Source organism: Buteo buteo, chromosome 6, assembly GCF_964188355.1.
Source record: "Buteo buteo chromosome 6, bButBut1.hap1.1, whole genome shotgun sequence".
NCBI lineage: Eukaryota > Metazoa > Chordata > Aves > Accipitriformes > Accipitridae > Buteo > Buteo buteo.
Window position 1 is genome coordinate 25,816,691 of NC_134176.1, and position 22,058 is coordinate 25,838,748.

Consider the following 22,058-nt stretch of genomic DNA (forward strand, 5'->3'; position numbering starts at 1 on the left):
CAGGGTCAAACCAATGCTTTCTCTAGCCCAATTTTCTGTCTTAGTCTAGTTAGGTAGAGTCTATGAGCCTTTTGGAACAGGTAGAGCAGCACAAGCATGGATCAAGAACCAAATTTTTAGATACGTGACACAATGGAGAGGCCCCCACCACTGCAGGGAGAGAAGCCCACTTGTGACGGAGATCCACAGAGGTGAGGGAGTTAGACCCACCAACACAGGGTGCTGCTGCCTTGGCCAGCCTCTTAGAGCACCTCTGCTTGGGCCTTGCAGCCTTGAAGTCTCTCCTGAAGTCCTCACCTCAGCAGTGGCTTTTCCAACACTAAGAACTAGTGTCCACTTATTATTTAATTCTTAAATTAGAACAGCTGTGCCAGGCAATTCTGAGTAAAGACCCTCTCAGGATACCCTGCAGCCCCAGGGCTGGCACAGTCTTCAAAGGTGAGTCAGGGGAAGGGACTGAGAATCTTGGCAGAGCTGAGTCACTGGTGAACACGGGTTACCAGAGGCTGTGAAAATATTGATACACATGCCTTAAGTTACTGTAAAGCAGTGGGACATACATTCAGTCCCACCCCACTCTTGCTCACTTCAGAGGATCTTACCTACCATTTTGTCAGAACTGCCTAAGAGCTTGTAGCACAATGGTTGGGGTCTAAACATCACTGGATGGTTGCAGCTTTCATCACCTTCCTCTTTTCTATACATGTTATAAGAGCACTAAGCACAATTTCTGGTGACAGAATGCACCAAGTGTTTGTCATAAACCTGTGTAGAGTTGATGCCTCTCTGAACCCACACAGATGTACATTGATTGAGCCTGGACTTCACGTTTGATAGAATGGAGATTTCGTTAGGTATGGCAAGAACCTAGGCAGATTAATAATTCAGAATGAATGGGAGGAACCAAACTAAACAGATTCATAATCCACTGGATATGGCAGAAGGTGTGAAGAGGGTCCTGGATGCACCAGTCTTACAGTCAGAAAACAGATACAAAGTGCCATCAGCCCAACGTGCACTTTGCGGACAGCCCATCCACTGCAAGCCTCCTCTTTGGAGAATCACCACCACACTGCCAAAGGCAGCACATGCTCTGTATCACACCATCACCCAGCCCAGCTCCAGCCGCATTGCAAATGCTCATTTCATGCCTTGGAAAGTAGTTGGGTGTGGATGATATAGACATCAAAATGCCACTCACTGCACCTGGAGATCCTGTTTCAAAGGACAGGGGGTTGCCTGTCTGTTTTTAAACACAGGGGTATTTTAGAGAAAGAAAAATCATTTTTCATTCTCTTTTTTCATTTGGATGCCTCCAATAGCGGTATTTCTGGCACCGGCTGGAGGCAGAATACTCTATAAATACAAAGCCATTAAAAAGCATGCAGCAGCAACCTGATCGGGGCTGCCTTTTAATTTCCTGACATGAGCTGGCCACTAACCCAATTACCCAGAATCCCCGGAGGAGCCCTCATCCTTCCCAGGAAGCACAAAGCAAGAACCCGAGCATATTGCAGGGATGTCAGCTGAGCTTTCACTGAAATCAAATATCTTCTTGAGAACACATGGTCTGGAAGCAGAGATGGGAGCAGGAGGGAGAGGTTGCTGGAAACACTTTGCTCCATTGAAAGATTCTTTCACTTGGAAACAGAAATGAAACACCCCCCATTTGGTTATGTTGCTGAAAAGGAGCTCTGCTGTTGATTCAGTTATTTGAATTTTAGTGAAGGATGAAGGCAAAGTTACTAAGCGGAAGTAGTTTGAGATTGCCAGTGCTTGGAATCCCTTGTTTAGATACTAGATGACTGTACTCAATTTATAACATCACAGAGCCAGGCCTGCCCAGGGAAGCCCATTGGGAAACATTTACGACATCAGCCACTGGCTGCAGCTGGTAAGGGAAACAGCAGAGTTAGGAGTAAACACTAGGAAAGTTCTACTGGCTACAGGGCTTCCTAATCAGCCAGGGTCTTGAACAGGAGGAACATGGATTTAAGAGACAGCCACTTCTGAAATCTGGAGATTACAGGCTCACCATCTCTGAAGCGGGGACCACATCCACCACTCACAGAGATGCAGGCACTTAGGCAGCACAAGGGTTATCAGGTTGTTGCAAATTCCTGGGAGGCAGGGTATTCCCAAAGACACTGGGGACAGGAGGGAAAGGGGAACAATTAAGAGGAAGATGAGCTGAAGAAACTTTGTGGCTCTCCTCTGTTCACTTCTCATTCATATTTCACCACCTAGCCCTGCAGTGTCAGTATCCACACCTTCCGGCAATTACTACATCAGAAATTAGACAGATAGGAGTCCAAGAGCTTAGGGGATTTGTAACAAAGAATTTGGGTGTCCTGTTGAATTTTAACATGTTCTCTAGCATTTCTTATGGAAATGCATTAGGAGCAAAGCCTAGGAAAGGAATGGTTGTACCTGGGATTACTACACCACAGCAAATACACTTATGGGAAAAGATGGAGTCATGTAGATAAAATAAATCATATGCCTTTCTTGGATAATTGCCTAACCTCTCTCTTGCTGTTAAAGAGCCTCCCTTTTCTGCATCCAGATCAAGACTACCTTCCTCTGCCTTCCTTCCTTGCATTTGTAGACTTCACCTTCACCACACAAGAAATAGCTGCTGGGTGACTTCCGAGAGCCAGGAGGCTAGGCCAGAGGACAACTTGCCTTCAGAGACATTCAGAGTGGGGCAAAGCACCTCGTACAGGGCAGGTTTCCTATCGTGGGAATTCCCACTCCTGCTTTTATCAGAATAAATGTATGTAGATCTGGGGGACTCCAGAAATACCTTCTACTTTCTGAAATAAGGTATACCTGGTCTACCACAGGACACATCCCCAGGGCCCTTTCAGTCTTTGCCCTCTTTCTTGGCAGCCAACCAGCGACGTCTGCAAGAAACTGGGCAGAAGCCACGCACACATCTCAGAAAGTTGCACTTAGGCCTCAGTCATGAGCAGGACTCTAAGGAGACAAGTCTCAGCACTGGCAAGGAGCAGGAGACAACCAATCTTCAGCAACATAATACACATTATTCCTATTAAGAAGGAAAACAAGACTCAAAGACTGGTGGAATAATGGGTGACTTCTCAATGCCTAGATGGGATTTTTTTAGGCAGTTATTTTCTTTGCTATTTGGTTTGTCACTCTCTGATGTGACACATGAGTGCATTTCATTAAAGCATTAGTGATCCAGCTTTACTTCCTTTTCAGAACTGTCTGTGCTCCATCTGGGTCTCTGCAGATGTGCCAGCACAGAACAGGGAACAACACAGCTTTAGAAACAATACAAGTGGGAATCCATTGAAGAAAAAATTCTGCAGGGCTTCCACAACAGTAAAGGACCAAATGCCCAGACAAAAGCCAGTCTGCTCCGTTTGATGTGGTATAGTTTGGTATGTCCAGTATTGACTCTCCTCCGCTTGCCTGTCTGTCATTTCCACCCAAAGACGAGCTCTGTAATAAGAGGCCTTGATGTTCCATTGTACCTCACCTGTTATCTCCATCCCTCTTCCCATGATCTCAGAACATCTCCCTTTCATGAACTGACTGTCCTGGGTTTACGTGACAAGGTTTTTGTAGTGGAGAGCTGCAGGGATGGCTTCTGTGAGAAGACACCATACACTGCCCCCATGTCAAACAGAGCCAGCTCCAGATGGCTCCAAAATGGACCCACCGCTGGCCAAAGCTAAGCCCATCAGTGATGCTGGTGATGCCTCTCTGATAACATATTCAAGAAAGGGTAAAAAACACTGTGCAGCAGCTGTGAAAGAGGAGTGAGAAAATGCAAGAGAAACAGCCCTGCAGATACTGAGGTCACAGAAGAAGGAAGGGGAGGAGGTGCTCCAGGCACCGGAGCAGAGATTCCCCTGCAGCCTGTGGTGAAGACCATGGTGAAGCAAGTTGTCCCCCTGCAGCCCATGGAAGACCACAGTAGTGCAGATATCCACCCTGCAGCCCATGGAGGACCCCACACAGGAGCAGGTGGACATGCCCTGAAGTAATCTGCAGCTTGTGGAAAGTCCATGCCAGAGCAAGCTCCTGGTAGGAGCTGTGGCCTGGGGAGAGGAGTCCATGCAGCAGCAGGTTTTCTGGCAGGAACTGTGGCCTGTGGGGGACCCACACTGGAGCAGTTTGTTCCTGAAGGACTGTACCGTTTTGTCCTGGTTTCAGCTGGGATGGAGTTAATTTTCTTTCTAGTAGCTGGTATAGTGTTAAGTTTTGGATTTAGTATGAGAATAATGTTGATAACACACTGATGTTTTTTGTTGTTGCTAAGTAGTGTTTATACTGAGTCAAGTATTTTTCAGCTTCTCATGCACAGCCAGCAAGAAGGCTGGAGGGGCACAAATTGGAAGGGGACACAGCCAGGGCAGCTGACCCAAACTGGCCAAAGGGGTATTCCATACCATGGGACGTCATGCCTACTATATAAACTGTGGGGAGTTGGCTGGGGTGGGGGGCAGATCGCTGCTCAGGAACTAACTGGGCGTCGGTTGGCGAGTGGTGAGCAATTCCATTGTGCATCACTTGTTTTGTATATTCCAATTCTTTTATTATTATTATTGTCATTTTTTAATTATTATTATTGTTATTATTATTTTATTCCTTTTTGTCCTATTAAACTGTCTTTATTTCAGCCCACAAGTTTTACTTTTTTCCTGATTCTCTCCACCATGCCACTGCAGGGTGCATGAGTGAGTGAGCAGCTGCGTGATGCTTAGTTGCTGGCTGGGGTTAAACCTAAACCATGACACCTGTAGAAAGGAACCATGCTGGAGCTATTCTTGAAGAACTACAGGCTATGGGAAGGACTCACATTGGAGAAGTTCATGAAGGACTGTATCCCATGGGAGGGACCTCATGCTGGAGCAGGAGAACAGAATGAGGAGGAAAGAGCAGCAGAGACAAAGTGTTATGAACCAACCACAAACTCCCAGTCCTTATCTGCCTACACTGCTCAGGGGGGAGGAGGTGAATGTCATGACTGAGTTGAGTCTGGGAAGAAGCAGAAGTGGGAGGAAGGTGGTTTTACTTTTGTTTTTATTTCTCAATATCCTACTCTCTTATTAACTTGCAATAAGTTAAACTCATTTTCCCCAAGTCAAGTTCTGCCCTTGACAGTAATTGCTGAGTGATCTCCCTGTTGTTATCTTGACCCGCAAGCTTTTTCATCATATTTTCTCTCCCTGTCCTCCTGAGGAGGGGGAGTGAGAGAGCAACTTGGTGGGCACTTGATGGCCAGCCAAGGTCAACTCACCACACTGACGCACAGAGAAGGATGGACATCACTGTCCTCATCACAGTGCCATTCTGCAAGGTGACACACAGGATTGTGAATTCAGAGAGGCAGCAGAGGTGTGGAGGGCAACGCTGTGAGGTCATGTTTAACCACCCAATGCCCAAAATCAAACCTCTGAGCCCACTTACACAAGCCATGTGTCATCTGAAATTACATCTACCTCTTGAAGACAAACAAATTGCTGTAGAACAGAAAGGCCATGGGTGGCTAGAGCGTGAATGGCAAGGGTATATTCTCCCCAAAACTGACAAGGTATATTGAGGTTTTAAAAGAGACCTGCCAAACGGCTGAAATTTCTCCATCCATCATGCTAGAGAGTCAGAGAGATCTAGATCTACTTTGTAGAGCCCAGAATTGAAGAGCTACACTTTGGTCATTGTGGGCACAAGACAGACAGTGCTGGGAGCAGAGAGGCAACGGGGTGGCGAAAGACAGGGATGCCCAGCTCTGAGCAATGCTTCTCCTCTGCAAGTTTCAGGGCACGTTTTCCTTCACTGGTCATCCCCACTGGCTAGGCATGTATGTAGATATCATGTTCTCCATTTGGGGTCAGCAGTATCACACGTTGCCCAGGTTTCCCTGATTTTTGCAGAGCAGGGGGTATGCACTTCTGGAAGAAGCTGTGAAGATGCTCCATCTCCTGCTGCCTACAGGCTGGTGCTTCAGCAAGGCCAAGAGCAGCAGAGCGCAAGTTTTCTGGGGATGGTGCCTCTCCACAGGGGCGCTGGGACTGGAGTCTGCTGGAATCCTGGACTCCAGATTCAGCAGCTTCCTATCTGAGCCTGCTAGTAAGGGGCTAATTAATGCTCTCTGGGGGCACACTCCAGATGGAAGGGGAAAGTGAGAGACAGGCAGCCAGACAGGCCAACACTTCAGACATCTGAGCCAGTTGGGCTCCGTGGGCAGAGCTTTCTGCCTGCCACTTTCCCCAGCAAGTCTCGCCTGCCCTGCAGCGTCACGCCAGGAGAACCTGAGACAGCAAAGCTCTGGTGTCCGTGCAGTTCCCTCGTTGCAATGCATTGATCAGAACTCTCTTAAAGAAAGTGGCCTGGATATTTGAGACACCTATTGATTGCTCCACTGGCTCTCTTCCTGCCCTGATCCTCATTCACTCAGCATTGCCTGAATAACCTGCACTTCTGTGTTAGGGCAGTCTCCCCAGACCTTAAAGGGCTACATGCACAGCTGTTCGCCTAGCTGCAGCCCATGTAGGGAGGAGAGAAGATGCCTGGTGACCCTCATATGCACTCCCCAAGGGGAAGGCTTAAGTCTCTCCTGCAGCATCAAGCTGAGCATTTCAAGAGTAAGGCAGAAGCTTGAAGTCATGGTTAGCTGTTTTTGCCATCTTTGAATACCGGTGTCCTCTGCCTGAAGAAGAGGCTCAAGCCACATGTCCAGAAGGCAGGAGGTGGTATGTACATCATGTATGTCAACAATAACCAGGAAAATGAAAAGAAAAAAAAGAAATCATGAACCCCTTAATTAGTCACTAATGGAATATCATACTGTTCTTCAGAGGAAGGACAGTTTCTTCACTCAGAAATATTCCTACTAAGTTACCAGCGCAGTGCCAAGGACATCAAGGAGAAACCTGTCAAGAGAAGAACTGTCTTCTCGATCTTGCCTTTAATCACAAGACAATTCTTCTTCAAACTCCTGGTGATCAAGCAGGAGAAAGAACCTGGCTTTGCAACCTTCTGCCATGGATGAACCCCAGCAAGAAGAGAGAGGTATACTGAGGTAAAGTAGGAGGGGGAACTACTGAAAGGAAAAAAATCGTAGCTCAAGTATCAAGACACATCTTATCCTAATGAGTCCTTGGAGACTGAAGAGTAGGCCCTCTGGGGAAACCAAGACATCAAGGATTTTTAAAAACAGTTAAACTACTAGAAACGTACAGCTGGGAACACTCCTGCCCTGGCAGAGAAAAGGGATGGATGAGCTAATAGGATGACAGATCAGAGATGGAAAAGACCAATGAACCTTTTCTAATCCAAAATCCCTTGTCGATTCTGCATTTTTGAGCAAGTCAAACAATTATGGATTTGTTCTTTCCAGAAACTCCTGGCTCTGTGGAGACCAAAGACTGTAAAACCATTTTTGTCCCTTTTTGGATTTAGCTTTTAAAGATGTGTATTGATTGAATTCTGTATACTAATAGTTTGTGCTTTCACCAGGCTTCACATAAAGTTAACTAATCAGTCCTCACAATCCTTTTGCAAAGCAAAGCAGTATGACCCTTATTTCTCAGCTCTGGAAATTGAGCAAAATAAAGAGAAAAAAAGATGCCTGCCCAACATCACTTGACCACTCTGTGTTAGAACACAGGAGTCCTATCTGCAGATTGCTAGTGTAGTCTCCTCTGCTTTTCTTGATATTGTCATGTGTTCTTGCATCCCATTACTATCAATAAATCTTTACACTGTATATTCCACAGCTCTAAATATTATGGGCAGGATCACAGATACACTAATATCAATAGCAAACCACCCTTCCCCAGTGGCTTTAATGATGCCAAATCAATCCCTATATGAATAACTAAATACACTTCAGCGCAAAAGCAGCCTTAGAGTCAAATTTCAGTTTGCCATGAGTAGTATCCCACAGGGCTCAGGAGTTCAGGCACAGCATCGTGTGAGTGAACTTACATTGCTTGCCAGCCTAACTCTGGTCTGGAAGGAGTTAACTGTTTTCACACAACTTGGAGTCTAAGCCACAAAACTCTTCACAGGACCCTGCTCTAGACTGCATCAAAATCCCAGAACTGGAAGCAGAGAATGTCCTGGCCACACAGTCAGACACACCAGCGCCAGCTCCTGTGACTCTGCTTCCCTGGCTGCCAGCTCCGAGAAGCTCAACTGCTTGGACGCAGGGCAGCACAGATTCAGGCAGCCAGCAAACCCGGACCCATGCTGCTGCTCTGCAGAGTGACTGGAGCCACATCAGGCTTTTAAGGTTGTTTTATGGGATTCATATGAGCAGGCTAGAGTGCATTACCAATCTGTGCTCCCACTAAAGCCAGTGTCACTTGTGTGGATTGGCACGCGGGTAAAAGGATGTATCCCCTCCCCAAACTACCACATGCAGATAAGCAAGTTTCCAGTGGTCCCTCTCTAACTCCAAAAGTAGGTGCCTCCCTCCCAGCAGTGGATTAAGATTCTCTGACTCTACCATCTCTACACCTGGGTCAGGGAGGGCCAGACTACACAAGTCTGCATCTCCTCCCCTTGGTAACTGGTGTGCTCTAGCAGGAAGATATTTAACCACAGAAACTACACATCCATCAAGGAACAGAACAGGGTTTAACATCTAATCTACATTCTTAACAACACTGTCTGCCATCAACTTGTTTCTCAAGAAATGAGAGAGCCCTAGTGCAAAGCAATACACGCTCAAGTGACATTGCACAATTCATCACCAGTTGCTCTGACAGTATGACCTGGAAGCAAGCTGCCTCCCAGCATCTTGGCTCCAGCATACAGGACTTGTGCAGACCACAGCCAGCTGCTGTTCCTTGTGGTTAAATTGAGGGGACCACGCTCTGTCAGGTACAGCAATGCAGAGGGTTACACGCAACGCTTCTCCTTCCTTCCCCCTCTTCCCCTCACTGCCTCTCCCAGAGGGACCCAAGGGAAACAAAGCTTTAAAGTCAATCCATAAGAATGTGTTTAATTGCCACTGAATTCCCTGTGGTTCACCTTGAATGGACAAGGATTGGAGATGGGGGTGGGGGAAGGAAAAGCAGCACAGGAGAGAAGCTGAACACTGCTCAGAGAGCGCTGAACAGATCAATAGGCTGAGCACAATGCAGGTTGAGCATGCAGGCCAGGGGACCCACAGCTCCCAGACAAACCTGTGCTACCCACCATTTTCAGAAAGTCTCCTGAGTGCTAATATGGCCAACTTCCTTTGCACACTGTGCCATAGCTCTGCATTAACTCCATCCTTCCCTTATGAAGCCTAGCCAACCCAGTCATGACCACACAAGAGCCTGTCCTCCCCAACACTGCAAAATGACCTGGGGGGCAAGAACAGCAACACCCTCTAGCCTGGGGTTCCTTTGGGAAAGGAAACAGTCTGGTACAGCTAGTTTCCAGTTATTTGTCAGATTTGCAAGTGCTAGAAGTAATATTCTAGCATGAGGGTATGAGGGTGCTGACTAGAACCGCTCGCCTCTCTGGACTGCCCTATTTGTCACTGGATTTGCCCATCCTGACTGTTTTACAAAACCTGTAAAAAGATACCTTTGGAAAGTCAGAGAGGGCAAGTGTGTAGTTAGCCTAGGAGATCCTGCAAGGCCTGGAGTCCCAGGTGCTGTTGGGACAGAGAACAATTCTCAGTCTGACTCTGTCTTACCTTCTTTTAGCATCCCCACTTTGAGGCATTTCATGAAGCGACAGGCCTGACAGGACTTGCGCCTCCGTTTCGTGATCTCACATTCATTGGTGGCCGGGCAGCTGTATTCAATATTCCCTGCAATCAAACACAGAGATGGTCACCCAGGAACCACGTTCCCCCCACTGACCCAGGGACAGGCTGTAGTGCCCAGATATTCCCACCACCACCAGTCTGCATATGCTGTATATTTGCTCACTCCTTTGCACACACACAGACTCTGAGACCACAGCCAGCTCATGATGGCTCTTAAGAGAGCCCAGCGCTACTTATTAGAACACATTTCAGAAAAAAGCAATGCTGCTCTACGTATTAGGAGAAACCTGTCCATTAAAGGACATGACTGCAATGCTGGGCTTTCGGGCACAATGTGTCCTCCAGGCACATCATCATCCCTTGTGCTGCATCCCTTATAACCCGGCCCGTTCCCTGAAGCTCAGGGCTGAGAGTGGGAGCAGTTCAGATGTTAGCAGCATTCTCTTTGCTGCCAGTCTTGCTCCATGTCTGTGAGATGGATGTCACCTGCCCTTTCTTGCCTTGCTTAGGGGACCAGGGAGCTCAGAGATGGCATTGACTCCTTTGCTTCCTCCTGCCAGCTGGCATACTACAGGTAGCGCCGAAGCAGTAGGTCTGGATTGAGAAAGATGGATAAGATGTCCTGTAAAACGAACACAGTCTCTCTATGCAAATCCTTCCAGTTTTACTTCATTAGTCATTGTGTACCTGCCTCTCATCCCTCTGCACAGAGCATCAGCATTTCTTTCCTCATTCCTTTTCATTTATGATCACCTCACAACACTGCCTCTGAGACAAAGCAGGGCAAGAAGCATCCCAAATTTATTTCTGGTCACACTGTATTTTATCATAAGCCAAGAATGTAACTGAAACATGGATATGAGGGTCTGATATGAGGAGGTAAGTGGAATGCTGGATGACAGTGTAATGCAACAATTAGTTAGTCCTAGAAGACAACAAACAGAAATGGCTGTCTCCATCCTGCCATATATTTTGGAGATGATGTTTCTGAGGAGGGTTATTCAATGTTTGCCATGGAGCAGGACTGGAAGTCTAAGCTTGACAGTGATGCATGGACAATGACAATACATTTGAGGCAGTCTAGCTACTGGGTAAATCAGGCAGCTCCAAAAAGGATTTCTAGGCTCTACAGTCGGTTCAGAAGAATGGAAAAGTTGGTTTGGTGGTTTAGAGCAGGAAATTGAGATTCAAGAGTTCAGTCAGAGCTGTAGGGAGAAGCATAGGCAAGAGCCGAGAGAACACACAGTATGGCCTTTCCATACCATCAGATTAGAAGCGGAGTTTACAGTTTAGTAGCACTGGGACAGAACTTGATTTTTGTTCCTGCTTCTGTAATGGATTTCTATGTTCTTGTGCAAGACCCTTCCTTCCCCTAAAGACAAACAATCTGATACATACCAGTCTCTGGGGGTGGTAATTAGACCTTGGGGCTAACCAAGCAGTTGGAAAGCCCATTGGGAATCTGAGTGGAAAGATGGAGCACAGATTCAAAAGGAAGAAAGCACCATTTGATATATCTCACCATGCTTGGTCCATGCTGGGTGAAACCCCAGGAGCACACAACCTCCAAAGCCTAAAGGTGATCTGCCTGCTAATTATAAACCTTCTACCTCTTACCTCTTGTTTTGTAACAAGACTTGCAACTTGCCCCTAAGCTCTAGCCCAGCCACTCCATTCCTCACCATTGCTCATCTGCCCCCAAAATGCAGTTTGTCTGCAGGAGCAGAGTGTGCTGCACAAGTTGCTTCCATCCAGACTGTATTTCGTCATTGTGCAGCACCTGAATTTCAATAGCCAGCAATGTAGCAACATTCTCGGAGAGCTGGAAATTGAGATTCAGTCTTGATCTCAAGGTAATAAAAAAACTTCTGCTCTAGACACAGAGCTCCAGCACATTACAGACCCATGAGTACAGAGGCCCTGACCTCATGATCAGATACTTGCTGTGCCCCACACAGGAAGGAACAGAGCAGGAACAAACCTGGAATAAAACTCAAACACGGTCTCACTTTGGAAGGTTTTGCCTTAGTTTCAGTGCCCACCTTTCTCACCAAAGCCAGGACCAGAATTCTGGAGAGATGTAAGATTTCATGTTTTGTGGTCCCAAGGCCAAAAATTTGCCCCCTAACACAGAGACACTACACCAAGGGCACTGAGCCCTTAATAGCAGCAGGAGGCAGTGACAGCCCTCATCTGACAGCTCAAGGTGCCTCTACATTGTGTCAAGCAGATCCCCCAGCTTCTCCATGCCTCCAGCCCATGGACCCCTTGACAAGCAAAGTACTGGAAATGGTTTACAAAACCTACATCACAACTAAATCTGATAGTGTCAGAGTAGATGTAGGTACTGGTTACCATATACACACTGTATGTACAGCTTGAAAAAGCAGTTCTCAAAGGCACTTCTGTACTGGGATCAAGCCTGTTAAAGGAGCAGAGCCAGAGGAAGGTGGGCACTGGGACTCCCCTTCCTGGGCAGCAAAGCAGTGGCCACCAAGTAGTGCAGCAGTCATGTTGTTTGCTGGTAAGCACAGGTGAAAAAATACACCCAGCCCTGGTGGGACATCCTGTTCAGCATGCTTATTGCCTTCACATTGAACACAGGCTCATGTGCCCTTTCCAAACACTGTGCCCAGTCTAAAGGAAGAAAGGACAAGCAGCTGTGTCTTACAGCCCTCCCTACAGGCACAAATGCTAGAGGGGAGGCTCACTGTACCCTCTTCGCACAAGACAACACTGCCAAAGTAAATGGAGTTTTATATCAGGCCCCAAAACATGCTCTGCACTTCAGGGATTGAGAGCTACAGCTGGGGGCAATACCAGCCATTATTGCAAGAAACAGGGACATCACCAGGGAAGGCACAATCAGCATTACCCAGGCAGAAGTCATCCAAGAAAAACTATCATCTCCAAAACTTTAACAAAGTTCTCTGACTTTTTTTTTTTTGTGTGTGTGTGTCTCAATTTCTTTTATGGGTCCTGGGGCTGGCTGCCAGCACAGTGAGCTGCTCACAACTCCCTGTAATTTCTGTAAGTGCCCTGTGATAAAGTGATGAGATTAACTCATCGGAATTCCAGCAGCCTCCCAGCGGCTGGCGGTCACACCACCAGCCTGGCTGCTGGCGCAGGAGGTTCAGAGAGAGTTTCCCCTTCACTACAGCAGCTGGGGGTGCTGCAAGGCCCTGCAGAAGAGCGTCAGCACACAAAGGTGCACATGGACAAGTCTGCATGCAAGTATAAAATTTGAGTCAAGTTTCAGTGTGTCATGAACTGTAGATTGTGCGACCCGAAAGGGCAGAAAATGGGATAATCTAATAGGCAAGGCCTTGCTTTGAACTGTTGCTTATTAAAAGAGATTTCCTTGACAATATTTACATTTGATCTGAAAAAACTGCTAGGACCTCACCAATACCACGGGACAAGATTTACCTAAAAAATGGCTTCAAAAAAATCAACTGGTGGGTGACCAGATCAGAGTTTGGATTTGTTCTAAGCCTTCATATGTCGCCTTGGAGGGCAAATCACTTCCTCTCTGTGTCCTAGTTTGCTCATCTGCAAAATGAAACGAGTGCCAAACCTACCTTCTGGGGAGATCGTAAGTCTTGATTCATTAAGGTTTAACTGTACTTTAAAGCCTTTAGATGAGAGATGCTAAGAAACAGCCAAGGACTATTAAAGTGATAGATCATGGTTTCTATGCTGGAGAACTGCAAAATTACCCTATTTTCTGTAAAATTAGACCTTTGACTGTTAAACAGTTTGGAACAGACTTTCCAGTGCACACACAATAGGAGCACCTGAAAATTGCACGAGAGCTTGGTCACTGAAGAGACCCCATAGTCACCTTACCTTGCTGGAAGGGGAGGGACTGGGAAGAGGAGAATGCCTCCCTGAGCTTGGGGAGCACAGTAAAGTCCCACCCAGCTCCTGCTTCAGTATGGACAGGGCTCCTCAGGGGAGTTAAGCTCAGAATTAGTATGGCACTGAGAGCATAAGCTGCTCCCTGCGTACTGATCCTGCCTTTCTATAAAGACTTTCTATGAGGAAACTCAGGAAAGATTAGATAGAAGTAGCCAAGAAAGTCTTAAAGCTAAAACATTTTCAGCTTCTGTTTTCTGAAGAAAACCCCTCATCTTCCCTCTTTTTCTGTTTTTTTCTTCACTGCTTTTCACCATTCTTTCCCTCTCCTCTCCCTTCCTTCCATACTCTGTCCTGCTCTGCACTGCTGCACACAGACCTCTTAACTCTTTCTTTGGGTGACTCAAGAGGGCCAGATGACTGCAGCTTCTCCTGAATTTCAGGGAAAAACCCAGATTCAGACATATCTGCTATTAAGCTCCAAATTCCATTAATTCAAGTCATGTCTTTCACTCTAGTGATTTGACACATCATGCTGCAGTTGTGACCAATGGTGTGGTGCCACTCTCTGCCAGCCTCCAGGAGCCAGAGGGCTGAGAATAGGAATTCCCAGGGAAATCCATCTCATAGGCAGCTCAGCTCATGCATTTGTTTCCTTCTATCCCAATTTTTGTAACAATTGTTACACCGCCCTCACAGTTGTTTTTTTCTTTTGGTTGGTTGGGGGTTTTTTTGTTTGTTTGTTTGTTTTACAAGAACTGCTTGCAAAATACTGTAGCCTTAGGAAGGTCCCATCAGGCAGTCAGTATAATGCCTCCATGGCACAGCTATTCTGCATGACTGGGACAGTCTGCAGAAGAAAGCAACCCAACATTTCAATAAGTCACTAGCTCTGACGACACTTTCATTTCAGGACCCACAAGCTTTTGTCCTGAATCCTTTTTATCTCCGATTCCAAAGGTAAAGAGATCATTTGGGTGTCTCAGTGAAAAGGGACCTGAAAACTGTAAAAAGGTCCTTGGTGAGTACAGTGCCAGACCAGCAGTTCCTCTGCCCTCAGCAGGCACTAGTCTGACCTCCTGCACCAGGATGGGGAATACTGATAATATGTATGGAGTGAATTCTCTATTACCTTCCACCTAAATAAGCCCTTCTAACTGAGGCATCATAGCCTGAGTCCTGGTGTGAGGAGAGGTACTTTGTAAAAATCAGTGGAAAATCTCTCCAATGATCTGTGTGAGGTAAAAGGGGTTATTTTTTAAGCCACAGTTTTCAAAGAAAGGGATTCAAATATTGAACCTGTAAATCTGTATTTAGGCACTTGAATAAGTGACCTGATTTTCAGCATGGCTGTCCTATGCTTCCAGGGACATGTCCCTCATCTAGGTGCCTGAGTATATACAAGCATCGATAGAGGCTCCTATTTTTTGAAAGAAAAAAAACCCAACCAAACCCAAACAAACAGCACAAAAAACCCACAAAAAAAAAACCCCAACAAAAGCAAAACCAAAAAACTCCCCACCCTAGTACATGTGTTTATCACTTGCAGGACATTTGGAAAAGCAGGTGAGATAAGCCCTAACACTTAGATTAACAAAATTTTACTTCATGCAGCTTATACACAAATAAAAACAGAAATGTGAGGACCAAGGCTTCAGGACTCTTGATGCTACGAGAGGAAAAGGGGGTAGCTATAGGTGTAACACCAGCACTTTTTCCTCCTCAGGGTGGCACACCTGGCTCCTTGCTTCACGAAAGAGGAACTGGACATTTTGCACAACCTCACTCAAATCAGCCTTCTGCTTGCACGAGGAGCAGGAGATGGGCCCCGGAGCTCCCTACTGGCAGCAAGTTTGTTTGTAGGGTTTCTGACACAGAAATACTTCACTGAAGTTCTACAGAAAAGATCCTGCACAGAGTTCTCTGTATAGGTGCACTGAGGCAAAAAGAAAACACAAGACTAATAGAGTTGAGTGCACTGGAGATGGTTTTCTGAATCCAAGTGCTAGAGCTGTGAATAGTAAGCAGCACTCCGGCACTAGATCTGGGGAATACTGCACTTACCCTGGTTAAGCTTCAAAAGTTTTTGGAAAACTCAGAACATCTCCTGGTTTTTGGCTGTGAAATCCCACCTGAAAAGTAGCAGGCACGTTTCTGAGAAAGACAACAGGATAGGACAGTGCCTGGCTGCCGTGGCTGCTACTGTAGGGACACAAAACCTCCCTTCTGCATCTCACAGGCCCTTTGCTGATCCTGTGGATGGTAATGCTCTTCTGCTCAGGAAAATGAGCAAACTCTCTCAACTGCTCCTCCCTTCCCACTCTAACCACCATAACGACAACCAGGAAGCCCTAGAAGACTACAGATATTGTTACAAGTCTGTTATAAATCCCTACAAGTCTTCTAAGCTGCATTATCCACATTTTAAGCCCCTTCTTGGTGTAAGGGCATCCCAGCACAGCAGTTGTGTTGCTACATGCACTGAGTTTGAAGCTTGCAAGACTCAAGCAGGGAATCCACAGATGCAGACACTTTGCCTGATACACAACCTGCGTATTCAGAAGATGATGGTAAATGTATCTCTCCTCTCTGACTCTCCAATAACCAGTTCTCCCCAATATCACTACTTGCAAGTGTGTATTACCTTATGGGTATGAGTTCCAAGCACACAATGAGATGATTCACAAAGATCAGAGAGAGAAATCTTAATTCAGATTTATTTTGCTGAGCTTTAAGCTTTTATTTTATATTAATGGGTTATTTTAGAAATAGCCTTAATTTTCACCATTTGAAGATGAAAAATAGATGAAGGGTAGTCACAGTCATGAATATGTTGAATAATAAAGGACTCATATGGTTACATAGTACTGTTACTGGTTAATATTCAGAATAGGCAAAACTGTTACCAATTGTAACGACTGATGAACAAAAGATAATGACAATATATTTGATTGATATGTAACACTCTATCTACTGAGCAAACTATTAAAAGAAGGAAAAGAGTAGAGTTAGATTAAGAATTTGTATCCCATAAGAAATCCAGCATTTGCCTTTGCCCTAAATTTGTATGAAAGGATTAGTTAGGATTTCCATGCAATAGAAATTCAAAAAATTTTAATTCAGAAACATCTAAAATGCATTGTCTTTCATGTAACGGACCTGTTCCATTAAGTTCAACTAATACAAATTTCTGGGTTTCAAACCAGACCTCTCTTAAGCACCAACAGCAGCACACTTCAACATGCTCAAAACTCAGATTCTCTCCTGTCTTCGCTAGGTTGCACCTTCCACAATATTCACAAAGTCAGGTGATGCCCATGGCACATGTTTTTATGGAGGACACTTGCGTCATGGAGGTAAATACAGATGGACACTAGAATATAATGGGGACCCAAAGCACAGTTCCCACAAAGCAATACAGTTGTAGAGAAACAGGATTAAAGTTTTGTCAGACAAGCCTAGCTGATGGAAAATGCATCAAGTCAGTTCAGAATTTCTGACTCTGCCTCAAAGCATGGGAAGTCCAGCCCTGCGGTTCAAAATAACATGTTCAGAGAGAAAGGCCTGCAGCCCAGTGGCACGTGCTGTCATCTCGTCTCAGGTTTTCGCCTTTCCATCTCAAGCATTGCCAGTGCTGCAAAGTGGAAATGACACACAGGTTTCCAGGCCTTGACCCTTCTCTTGGGCCATGTAACACAACATGAAAGAGGTCATAGGTGTGACGCACCCATAACCTGTGGGATAGGTTAGGATGTGTTGTGTGATCCTGGCTTAGTTCAGCAAGACCAAACACTCCAATTCGGCTTGAAGTGAATCGACAGTTTGGATTTTCCTGACCTTTTTTTATCTTATCATCAACATTTTCTTTGGGGAAATCTGACTTTGTAAAAATTCTGCTTTTCTTTGGAAAAATCCTACTGATGGAAAACTCCCACATAGCAGTAGTAGTGACTTCAGAGATAACCAGCCATGTCCATGCTGGCTTTCAGCCTATCTTCTCTGCATCACTTGAAAAGCAACAGCCCTTGTGCTGTCCAGGACAGCCTGGCCTCGCCTGTCTAAGGGGCAAAGTGAGTTGCAGAGCTGTCAGGCTCAAAAAAGGTCTGCAGCTTGGATGTTCATTCTTCCCACTGCTGTAGCAGCAGGCTATTCCAGGATCCTCTTGCCTCAAGACATGCAGGTTTTACATGAGTTAATGCAGCTAAAAAAAAACAATAGGCAAACTGGGGTCATTTGTAGAAAGGGAGGGGAGTCGTTGGGAGGGTTGGGGGGGGGGGGACACGGACTTAGCGTGAAGCTCTGCTTCATGATCAGGGGTATTTACATAGTAGTCTAATCATCCAGGACAGATTTAGACCCATTTTATAGCAGCATGCACACCTGTTACTTAATAAAGTTACCAAATGTAGGGCCAACAGATTAAGTACTCTCATAATAGTCATTAGTTTTTCATCTTTCAATGCTCAAGCACACAGAAGTGAAGTGGCTGGTCCAAGACCACAAAAGCCTGATGATGAATTTACCTACTGCATCTCCTGAGCACCTGGGAAATCCTGGGGTCGTAGCTCCATCTCTGTACTCAAACCATTGAGTCAATGCCATTCCCAGATACCAGAATCATGGCAAGTCTTTTGATACTAGCAGGGAATGCAACTGTATAACATACACATTTGCATGCTTTCTGCATACCCTACATCAATATTAGGCAGCCTGGATGAAGATTTTCCCACTTCTTCAGTTAGATGCTTAACGCATCTACTAAACTTAATAGAGTTGCAGGACGAACACCTTTTGGAAATGCTTTTGCCACTTGCCATCTCTTCTGTGTGGTCCTTAAACCCTTTTCCCCTGCATACCCAGGGCTGTGCTTGAATATTGCATGCACTGCAGCAGAGCCCTGGGAACAGTGCATTTTCTTGACTCAGCCAAACAGTGCAGCCCTATTTGCTGCCCACTCCCCTGGGCTCAGACTTCAGCTCCATAGCTGAAATTGCTCACCCTCGGGCACAGCATGCTCGACTCTCCCACTCAGAAGAAAAGCATTTTGGTACCTCAGTCGCTAGCCCAAGCTCATGACAGGGTGAGAGAAATCTCCACTTACTCCTTTTCCCCATCTGTTACACATTAACAGGCAATCAGTTAGGGAACCACAGGGAGAATATGGCTGTGCTGGGGAGAGGGGGTTGGAGAGAAGCACTCTCCCTTCTTGGGATTAAGTCAGCTGACATATCACCCAGGCTGATACAGACTTCAGGTACTGTCGCCCTACATCATTTTCTTTTGATTTTCTCTGAAAAGTCTTCAAAAATTCCTAGGTCTTTTTCTCTCTCTCCAGGTTAGGCCTCTCCTGCTCTGCCACAGAGGTGCCCCAGTATTGCTCCTATGAGGGGTTAGTTTTTCAGGCTCTTCCTATATAAGAAGCCCCTAGGGCTTTGCTTCAGAGTACTACCCTGTCCCTCCTTTAGCACCTGAATGTGCCAAAAAGAAACACTGGGAATGGGTCCAAGTGCTGGAGGAGGGACAGAGCCAGTGCTGACAGTCAGAAGTGCAAGTAAAAGTTCACATTCAATCACAGGAGATTCAGCAATGACAAATCACAGAAACACTGCCAGGGAAGAGGCCAATGCCCTAGAGATGGCCATGCTTTCCACACAGCATAATAAAAGAGGAAGAGTCAGTGGGGCAATAAAAAGTGGTTATTTCCACAGCTAGATAATAGTAAGGAGATACATGTGGAATCTAAGAAATTAAGCTAGAAATAGTGAATTCTGCAGAGACCTCGGCTGAACTGCACCCTGTACTGCTCTGTCCACTCCAGAGTTGGACATTCCCAGTGACAGAGTGTAATCAGGCCCATTCAATGAACAAAAATAAAATAAGTGCTCTCCCCACATGTGCATTTCTTTCATTTCACAGGAGATAAGGAAGTGTTGGTGTAGTGGATTGACCCCAGCCAACAGCCAAGTACACACAGAGCTGCTTGCTCACTGGACATCTGTCTCTAGTCAACCCGCCATGATCGGGTAAACTCAATACACTTTCTACTGGAAGGTGAATGATCCTGTCCTTTTTCCAGTCAGAGAGTGTGAGAAATAAAGGGAGCATCTGTACGTCCAGGCATGTTTGCTCACACGGGGCCTGCTTATGTAAGTACACCCAAGCATCCATGGATATTGGAGCTTGCCTGGATGCACTCCCACTTTTGGCTATACAATTGTACCTGCGTGTGTGCACACCTGCGGCATACCTTGGGCAGTCAGGACACAGCCATACACCTTATATGTGAACTGTACATGCAGGAGCAATGCACTGCAATTCATCTACACATACGTACAATGAGGTTTTCAAAATCACCTGAGGAACTTCTCATCCTTAGTAAGACTGAGAAAAACTGGGTATCTCTATCTCCTTCAGTGCCTAAAGTTTTTATCTTCAAAGAAGTTGCATCTGAATGAAAGGGGTTGGTGGAACTGGAAAAGGATGAACACAGGATTGACTGTCATCCAAGTGCCCTGTTCAGCCTTGTGGTGAGCTCTGTATGGAGTCCACTGCCACAAATTAAGACTGGCAGGACAGAGTGAGAACCTCTCTATGCCTGTAATGCTGGAGTTTTCACCTCAAGGTGCAGACATCTCTAAAGAGATGCCATCTCTAGGCAGGGGCATCCACTCTTCAAATGAGCCTTAAAAACACCTTTAGAGTGCAAAGCATTTCCTTTCCAGGCCTCACTCCACTAGCAGCCACATTATCAGGGTACCAGTGCCACCTGCAACGGGAGGAAGATCCACTAGGCCAGACAGCCAGATCTGGTAGCCAGCCAGGCTAGGAACGTGGCAAATGTTCCTACCACCACAAAGCCTAACTTCATGTCCAGGTTGATTTGGAAGGACCAGAGCTGAGCAGGAGGAGAGAGGAAGCATACAAAAGGATGGAGGGTTAGGTGCATTACCTTCATCCTCCCTTTCCCCCTTTTATATGACATGGAAACACTGCAGTTTCAGCAATGTCTGGGGCCACCTCCCATTTTTGCTATGGAGTGAATGTCTCAGTGTCCCTCCCTTCCCACCATACCTTGAATAGTCCTCTTGAAGAAGGCTTTGCACGCCTCACAGGAAGCCACGCCGTAGTGGTACCCAGAAGCAATGTCCCCGCACACCAGGCACAGCCGCTTGGGGATTGCATTGAGCATGTACTCGCACTTGGTGGGCGAGTCCTCCATGATGGCGCTGGCGCAGTCGTCGTAACGCTTACGGCAGGACCCACCGCCAATCCCTGTGCCATTGAACATGGGTGGTGAGTCTAGGCCATTGGGGTGGCCACCCATGGTGATGCCGTAGCCACCGCTAGCGTCGGAGGAGCCACTCGGGCTGTGGTGGCTGATGGCGTCGATGCCAGAAGATGGGCTGGAGGGCTCTGTCTTGATGAAGGACCCACAGCTGGAGGAGAGGTGCCGCTCCTCCGTGGCCATTCTGCCGAGCAGCCTGCGGGGAGAGAGCAAAGGCACTCAGTGGCCTCCTGGCCAAACCCAGCTCCAGGTTGGTCAAAAGAGAGCTCTGCTTTTCCCACCTCAGTTTGACTCCAGCTGGCTCAGGCAGTTCGCCCCCACCCAGATCCTTCTCCTTCAGGGGTATCAGTAGAACTCACTAAGAATAGCCCACCTACTCCCCACAAAATCACATTAGAATAAAGACAAGGCTATTCATGTAGATCATGATTCAGGCGGTTCACAGGCTGCAGTGCTGGGAAGGGGCATCAGTGCTGACAAGGCACAATCTACCCCAAACACAATCTACCCCTGGGACAGCAGAAAGAAATGCGCCTGTCTGTGGCAGGCCAGGTGAAAAAGATGTTTGGTTAGTTCAAGATGTGCTGCCCTGGCTCTAAGCAAAAAGTTCACTAGCAGACCCTGCAGAAAGGACCTGCTCAGATTGGGTTTTCATTTGTTATACAGAAGTCTTGATTAATTTTCATATTGGATTCCTTACCCCCTGCTTCACTATCATTAATAAATGGGGAGCTTAGAAATTGAAGGAAAATCATCTGATCAGGTATTTCCTCCAGCTTAATCTTAATCTTTCTTCTATTTACTAGTATAGGGCTTTTGCATGGAGACACTGCTCTCAAATTCCCACTTCTTAGAGAGAGGGTTATGCTCTTAAGTATATGGAAAGGACTGCATCTTTACCAAAATCACAAGCTCTTCTTATTTATTTTAGTCACAGATAGTCTTACTCCTTACATAAATGTTCAGTCTTTTTTTAGAACACTGCTAATTTTTATGATATCTTACAGCCATGAGTTCCAGGGATTACTTGTGCGGTGTACGAACAAACAAAAAAATCCCACTTTTATTTGCCTATACTGTATTTGCAGCCTTTCAGGCTCCCTGGATGTCTCCTGACTCTCCTTCTCAGGAAATGTACTTTTGCCATGTTCTCCTCATTCAGCTCTT

The 22,058-nt window shown here is 46.2% G+C and overlaps 1 protein-coding gene and 1 long non-coding RNA gene across 3 annotated transcripts in view; one reads left to right on the plus strand and one right to left on the minus strand.

The window, feature by feature from the left end:
• Positions 1-2,568, plus strand: part of LOC142032050 (uncharacterized) — a 33,804-nt gene extending 31,236 nt beyond the window's left edge. Inside the window, exon 3 of the long non-coding RNA XR_012650722.1 lies at positions 2,545-2,568. This is a non-coding gene — a long non-coding RNA (uncharacterized LOC142032050). The remainder of the gene's footprint in view (positions 1-2,544) is intronic.
• ESRRB (estrogen related receptor beta) overlaps positions 1-22,058 on the minus strand; it is a 134,198-nt gene that overhangs the window by 24,444 nt on the left and 87,696 nt on the right. For both annotated transcript variants that reach the window (XM_075030122.1, XM_075030121.1), the window contains exons 2-3: positions 20,678-21,087; positions 9,674-9,790 (exon numbers count right to left, since the gene is read on the minus strand). In XM_075030122.1, the coding sequence (XP_074886223.1) occupies positions 9,674-9,790; positions 20,678-21,087 (527 nt within the window). The remainder of the gene's footprint in view (positions 1-9,673; positions 9,791-20,677; positions 21,088-22,058) is intronic.